The following is an 8,039-nucleotide window of genomic DNA, read 5'->3' as shown; positions in this document are numbered from 1 at the left end:
AATTCTCCTGTATAAGGCAAGTTATCGTCCTGTATGAAGCTTCCATATTAATTACTCTACTATATGACTAAACAGACCGTGCTATTTACTTTAAGTTGTCACAACTTGACATCTTAGTCATCTTTCGTTTTCGTTAAATGGCACTATCTCACTCTGTCATATAAATAAAATACCTATACACCCACTGAAATATGTCCAACAGTAAAATAGAAATCTATTAAAAACATTTAAACACTAACTCAAGTTTTACCCGTTTGTTTTACCGCTATTCAGTCACTGTAATCAACACTCACCTCTAACATTAACATGGCCATCATAACATCCCACAATTCCCTATGCACGTTCTTTTTGTGCTGGGAAACATCACACTCTCTTTCAACCAGACGCTTTTCCACTACAGACTTCAAATATATTTTTAGCTGTATATAAGAAAGTAGCTATAATATTAGGAACTTTGATTGTATTTTGTATTATATTACCGTTTGTATATATCATCTCATATTGACTTAAATTATAAATTTAAATTATAAATTATAAATTATCTATTGCATTGTTAATATAATTATGCATAACTGAATGTAATTATATGAATTTTATAAAAAAAAAAAAAAAAAAAAAGAGACCCGTAGAGGCTGAGAGGTCTCCCGGACCTCTGGAGAGGATCTGCCCTCGACACCGGGCCGAGGGGTCCTGTGAGGCCGAGGGGAAGCAGCTATAGCTAGACGTAACTTTACCCAACCAAATGATGTTATTATGTACCTGTAAATATGTTATCCAGTATTAAAATATCTTTTTAATAAATAAGAGTTATGTATTCTATCACAATAATGGGAAATTACACCTCTATTCTGAGCTAATGGAATGGATAAAAAAAATAATATATTCTACTTTCATTTGATAGACGTAACGTTGGATTTTATTGGTTGATAAAAATAGATGAGTTTGGGCGAATGTTGGCATAATTGTGAATAGGTTGCCAACGAACAGGTTGCCAGCTGGATCGGTCGAATAGGTGGCTAGCCTCTGTTCGGTCCTTTATCTGGCCTGTGGAGAGATCAAAATGTATTATACATTTAAAATACCGGTAAGTGAGTTTTGTGGGAGGAATCGGGGATTTTAGAAGTGAATTCCGGTGATTGTAAATGAATTCCGGTGATTGTAAATGAATTCCGGTGAATTCCGGTGATTAGTCTACCCGACTGACAGTACTGACCCAATTCTCGGCCCCCAGCTAGAACCGCAATCTTCGATACTTCCACACGTATCCGTCTCGTCGGACCATGTTCGGGATAGAAGATAATCTCAGTTTTATGGCACGTATTTATTCTGTTCAAATAATAAACATCACAAACTCACAGAGCTCCCAAATCAAAGAGGCCAGGACGTATTTCAAACTATTTCGAGGACTTCCAAGAATATTCTATGGTGCCATGAAATGTATTGGTTGGTTCAGGAAAAAAAGAAACATTTAAGTTTGGTAAATGAAAATCGATAATTAATTCCACCTGTTTTGCGGTGTATTCCAGTGACTTTTAGAAATTATTTATGGTGCCACAGAAATGGGGGATAGAGATTGTTTCATTTCATTCCAATTATTGTGTGTCTTCAGTGTTTTAAATAGTAGCGCGAACACATTCATTCCGTACGCTCACTTAACAACGGCTAAACATGTGTTTTGTTACCCGCAGCTTTCGACGATGAAGGTCAAGGTAGTGAAACGTCCGCTCATCGTAACGTACGCTGACTTCAACCCAATGAATATTTCACTGTTATTATGTACACCGTAAAATGATGGTTGAGTTCGAATTTCGTGAAAATCTGACTAAAACTGCCGGACAAAATGGCCATCTCTTGTACGCAAATAGTGTAGATATATGGTATATCTAGGTTGTGGAACCTCTAGAGGCGACAATTTCGATGAAACTTTGAATTCAAAAATGTGGTCGTATAGCCTATTGTTGTCGCCCCCGTCCGTCCGTGCGTCCGGCGTCCGGCGTCCACATTTAATTGCGGACGCTCTCTAGAGGCTAATGTTAATATTCGATTGACTTTAAATTTATACACAGTGTTTAAAGGAGCTAAATCGCTAATATTTGGGACCTAGAAATTGATCCAAATCATGTAATAATGTAATCTGATTGTATAATGAACTGGGGGTCACATGGCTAAGTGGGTAAGACGCTGGCGCGCTAGCCTGGAGGTCGGGTGTTCGATCCCTGCATTGGCCGAGAAAGTTCATCCAGATCTTCCGGCGTGGTTCCCCCTTGTCAGTGATTGCAGGATGGAGGGCCTGACAAGGACAGCTGGCTTTGGATGAGACGAAAAACCGAGGTCCCGTGTATATATTGGAATGTACGTAAAAGATCCCCTGGCAGTTGGAATTCGATATAAGAGTAGGCGATAGTGCCGCTGCCTGGGCAAAATTTCCCTCATAGCCCACTGTATGGCATATGCCCATCTTCATTAGCCCAGTATAGGAGCAGAACAGTAGGACGTTAAACCCCATTTCATTTCATTTTGTATATGAACTGATTTACATTCAGTTGTTTCCGTTTTGACTCTAATTTCAAATCAGTTATGTCCAGCGAAATACAACATGAGTCTCAACCGAATAGAAATTTCTAGCGTCTGGTTATTCCAGTCTATTGTGCATGCTCTCCAGATAAGTTATGGAGTTTTGGAATATGTCTAGCCTCGTTCTTTCTGGTCACGTGTTAACAAATGACGCTGAAACGCACCATGGTACATGATTCGTGTACCAGTGGTAAAATGTTTATTTTGTCTTAAATATTGGATATCAGAAGCCTACCTTTTCTAACATCAATGTTGATTTGAATTGACAAATAATTCGTGTTTTCAACGTGTAAGACTTTGAATGATATTGAGTTAGGGACTCAATTGGCTACTTTAAGGTCATGAGATGAATAAGCCTATTGATTTTCAGCAATGTCCGTTATTTACTGCCAGAGTTATTGCCCTTGATCACTTTGAAAAATGTTGTGGATACTCTAGAGGCCAAAGTTAATATCCTATTCAATTTAAATTAAAACACAGTGTTTAAGGTCGTGAGACAAAGAAGCCCAGTGATTTTCAATGATTGCCGATAAATACTACCAGAGTTATGGCCCATGATCACTTTGAAAAATCTTGTGGATGCTCTAGAGAGACCAAAGTTATCATCTATTGATTTTCAATGAATTTTGAAAACTTGAACAGCTAAATCCATAATATTAAATGTTTCATATACTAGACGTTAGCATGGAGCAGATCTGAAAGCCAAACAAATTCTAATGATTCTCTGATAATTACTTAATGAGTTGTTACTAATTTAGTTTATATAAATGTTTCATTACTGACAATAGAAAAAATATGCAACCACTGTTGTTGACTGCTGCTTTGGGTGTATGTTTTGTTGCCTGGCAACCTATCTTTACATTTCTTGTACGTCAAACCATTTTTCTGGATTTTTTCACTGATAAAAGATAATTTTTCGAACTTTTATACTAATAGGAAAATAGACATGATATTTGGTATGATGTTAATATTTTTATATGCCCACATTTCCATGTGGACGTATATTGTCGGCACCCCTGTCTGTCTGTCCGTCTGTCCACAATTGTTTGTGAACTCTCTACAGGTCACAATTCTTATCCGATTTTGACGAAACTTGAAATATAGGTTTATCCCTAAAAGATCTCGGCTGCTTTCGAAACTTCATGGATTATGGCCCCTGTTTGTACAAAAAATCACATTTTTATGCGCCCACATTTTCATGTGGACGTATTATGCTGTTGCCCCTGTCCGTCCGGACGTCCGTCCACAATTTGTTTGTGGACACTCTACAGGTCACAATTTTTATCCGATTTTGACGAAACTTGAAATATAGGTTTATCTCCAAAAGATCTCGGCTGCTTTCGATATTGGCATGTATCGGATCGAAACTTCATGGATTATGGCCCCTGTTGGTACGAAAAATCACGTTTTTAGCTTGTGGACCCTATAGAGGTCACAATTTTTATCCGATTTTGTTGAAACTTGAAATGTAGGTTTTTAACCCAAAGATCTCAGTTCCATTCGGTCTTCACGCATATCGGACTGTAACTTCCAGGTATGAAAAATCGCGTTTTTAGCTTGTGGACCCTATAGAGGTCATAATTTTTATCCGATTTAAAAAAACGTATTATTATATCACTGTTACACCCTAAGGATGACTCAGCTCGAATTTCGTGAAAATCGGCCCAAAATTGACAGACAAAATGGCCGCCGTTCGTTCTCAAATAGCGTAAAAATATGGTATATCAAGGTTGTGGACCCTATAGAGCTCACAATTTTAATCCGATTCTGTTGAAACTTGAAATGTAAGTTTATAACACAAAGATCTTGGTTCCTTTTGATATTCGCGCATATCGGACCGTAACTTCCTGAATTATGGACCCTGATTTACGCAAAATCACGTTTTTAGCTTGTGGACCCTATAGAGGTCATAATTTTTATCCGATTTAAAAAACCGTATTGTTATATCACCGTTGCACCCTAAGGACGACTGAGTTCGTGAAAAGCGGCCCAAAATTGACAGACAAAATGGCCGCCGTTTGTTCTCAAATAGCGTAAAAATATGGTATATCAAGGTTGTGGACCCTATAGAGGTCACAATTTTTATCCGATTTTGTTGAAACTTGAAATGTAAGTTTATAACCCAAAGATCTTGGTTCCTTTAGATATTCGTGCATATCGGACCGTAACTTCCTGAATTATGGCCCCTGATTGTACGAAAAATCACGTTTTTAGCTTGTGGACCCTATAGAGGTCATAATTTTTATCCGATTTAAAAAAACGTATTATTATATCACCGTTGCACCCTAAGGACGGCTGAGTTCGAATTTCGTGAAAGTCGGCCCAAAATTGACAGACAAAATGGCTGCCGTTTGTTCTCAAATACTGTAAAAATATGGTATATCAAGGTTGTGGACCCTATAGAGGTCACAATTTTTATCTGATTTTCTTGAAACTTGAAATGTAAGTTTATAACCCAAAGATCTCGGTTCCTTTAGATATTCGTGCATATCGGACCGTAACTTCCTGAATTATGGCCCCTGATTGTATGAAAAATCACGTTTTTAGCTTGTGGACCCTATAGAGGTCATAATTTTTATCCGATTTAAAAAAACGTATTATTATATCACCGTTACACCTTAAGGACGGCTGAGTTCGAATTTCGTAAAAATCGACCCAAAACTGACAGACAAAATTAGCGTTTTTAGCTTGTGGACCCTATAGAGGTCATAATTTTTATCCGATTTAAAAAACCGTATTATTATATCACCGTTACACCCTAAGTACGGCTGAGTTTGAATTTCGTGAAAATCAGCCTTAAATTGACAGACAAAATGGCCGCCGTTCGATCTCAAATAGCGTAAAAATATGGTATATCAAGGTTGTGGACCCTATAGAGGTCACAATTTTTATCCGATTTTGTTGAAACTTGAAATGTAAGTTTACAACCCAAAGATCTCGGTTCCTTTCGATATTCGCGCAGATCGGACCGTAACTTCCTGAATTATGGCCCCCGATTGTACAAAAAATCGCTTTCTTTTTAGCTTGTTCTCTATCCATCTCTCGAAAATGTGGGCGTATCCTGCCTGGCAGCCGCTGGTTTACAATATATTTTTTGCATGGCCTAAATATTATTATATTTATGTTATATACAACTTTTAAAAATATTTTTCAGCCATACTTCCACGTAATTACTGATGGGTATTATTATGGTGAGATGAAGCGTAGGTGTACATATCAGCTACCTGTATTAGAGAGATTAGTGTATATAGTTTGTGGAGTGGGTAGTGTACTTGCTATTTGTTATCATGTTTTAATAGCTTCATCTAAATATCAGCATCATTTAAACTGGCATGACTTAAAGTCTGGCTGCAGTTTCTTACCATATAAAAAGGATGTTTCAAACTTTGAATGGACATTTTGGTATGGTTATTTCTGGAAAGCGCTGCCATGGCATGTTGGCCACATTGTGCTAGGAAGATTGTTAGAAGGATTGAATCTTACAAAATACAGACAACTGTTCTTTCTAACATTTTCTTTGGTTAGTTTAACCCACCTATTGGGTTTGAAAATCATACTTTTTTATGTGTTCCACTCGGCCATAGCTTTTGTGTCAACCATTTTCCATAAGAAAGTGATGGTATGGGTAATTTGCCTAACTCTTTTAATGACATTAAACCTAGATTACTTCAACAGCAACATGATGGTTCATGTGTATTCTAGTCAAGACAATACTGGGGATAAAAACTATTATTTATTTGTATTTTGTTTAGCTCTGGTTATTCTGCGGTATATTAGTTTCTGTTTGGAGAAGTGCGAGTTCAAGAAACCATTCAATATATACAGTTTTCTAGACATGTTAAATTATATATTTTATTTACCTCTGTTTTTTACTGGTCCTGTGTTGTCATATGACCATTTCTCCCAACAAATGGCAAAGAAACCTCCATTATGGACTCAAACTAGAATAAAAATGACATTAATAGGGTTTTCACGTGTTATATTTTGGGCTGTATTTAACGAATTTATTATCCATTACTTATACTTTGATGCAATTCATCATCAGCTGGATTTATTATATAAAATATCACTGTGGACATTAGTGGGTATAGCCTACTGCCAAGGACAATTTTTCTTTACAAAATATGTAGTTATGTATGAACTTCCCGGAGAATTGGCTAAACTTGATGGGATGGTGACGCCTATTGGACCTAAATGTGTTTCGTATGTGTATCGTTTTTCACACATGTGGAAATGTTTTGATCGTGGATTTTATTATTTTTTAAAAAAGTACATTTATATACCTGTTGGAGGTTCAAAACACGGATTTGTCTGGCAATTAACAGGATCTTTTCTGTGTTTTATGTTTATTTATATATGGCATGGTGCAGAAATCTACCTTTTATTCTGGTGTCTACTTAATTATCTTGGCTGTACTATTGAAGTTTTGGGTAGCTGGCTTGTACAGACCAATATTTGTAGAAAATATTTAGAAAAAATAGGAAATGACAATAAAAGAAGATTAAATGGTCTGGTATCAGTACCACTATATCTAATGTCCGCTATGGGGATATTTTTTTTCTTTGGGGGTAGTGATGTAGGTAAAATATTTTTCCGTCGCTTACTAATTGATATTTCATGGTCGGGTTTTATTTTATTTGTGTTTTTGTTGTATTGTAATATTCAAAATGCTATGTTAATACAAGACTGGCAATATAGAAATAAAGTTAAAAAACTCTAATTTGTAAATCTGTTTTGTTTCCTTTGCTACAATTTAAAATCAAACAGGTAATTTGCCATACAGGTATTTTCTACAATTTAGAATTATATAGGTATTTTCTGCATTTCAGAATTATTCAGGTATTTGCTACTATTTTAGCCTACTTTATAAACCTGAAAATTAGCAAAATCCTGCAACAATAAAAAGTATTTGTTATACTACAGTTGACAAAGTTTCCTGGGTGATATATTGGCAGTGGATAAATATAAATCATATTATGCAAGATCTGATTTATTTTACATTAAAGGATTTTGAACCGTGTTTAAACAGAACATAAAGTGCAGGGCCGATGGAAGCAATTCATGAATGCGGTGGGACTCTAGGCGAGTTTCCAGGGGCCGTTTAGGCCCCTAAAGCTCCTGTGGGTCTAGATCGTCGGAGATGCTTTCTGAGCCATTTCTGGCAAATGAAATTACTCAGCATGGAAGTTTTAATTCTTTTCTAAATCTCTTACCAGAAAACGCAGTCGCTGATGGTTTCCTGAGATCCTGAACTGAACATATATGCATAATAATACCAAGGTTGTGGACCACTAGAGGTCACAATTTTCATCCGAGTTTGATGAAACTTACACTGTATGTTTATAATCTAAAGATCTCGGTTCCTGGCGATATTCCTGGATTATGGCCCCTGATTGTACAAAAAAGACATTTTGAGCTTCTGAACTCTTCATGGGTCACAATTTTCATTTGATTGTAAAAACCGT

The 8,039-nt window shown here is 36.5% G+C and overlaps 1 protein-coding gene across 7 annotated transcripts; it reads left to right on the top strand.

Annotated features, from left to right (window-relative positions):
• The first annotated feature begins 1,065 nt into the window (after window positions 1–1,065).
• LOC126828367 (protein-cysteine N-palmitoyltransferase HHAT) lies at window positions 1,066–7,294 on the top strand. Of its 7 annotated transcripts, none has more exons than XM_050558129.2 (2): window positions 1,066–1,084; window positions 5,729–7,294. In XM_050558129.2, the coding sequence occupies exon 2, from the start codon at window positions 5,771–5,773 to the stop codon at window positions 7,292–7,294; it is 1,524 nt and encodes a 507-aa protein (XP_050414086.1). In that variant the 5' UTR covers window positions 1,066–1,084; window positions 5,729–5,770. The 7 variants fall into 7 exon arrangements, with proteins under 7 accessions (XP_050414086.1, XP_050414085.1, XP_050414081.1 ...); XM_050558128.2 differs by lacking the exon at window positions 1,066–1,084 and adding an exon at window positions 1,171–1,313; XM_050558124.2 differs by lacking the exon at window positions 1,066–1,084 and adding an exon at window positions 1,349–1,477.
• Window positions 7,295–8,039: the final 745 nt, after the last annotated feature.

Source organism: Patella vulgata, chromosome 7 (assembly GCF_932274485.2).
Source record: "Patella vulgata chromosome 7, xgPatVulg1.2, whole genome shotgun sequence".
Lineage (NCBI taxonomy): Eukaryota > Metazoa > Mollusca > Gastropoda > Patellidae > Patella > Patella vulgata.
The sequence above is the reverse complement of the archived record's forward strand: the minus strand, read 5'-3'. Positions and strand labels throughout refer to the sequence as shown.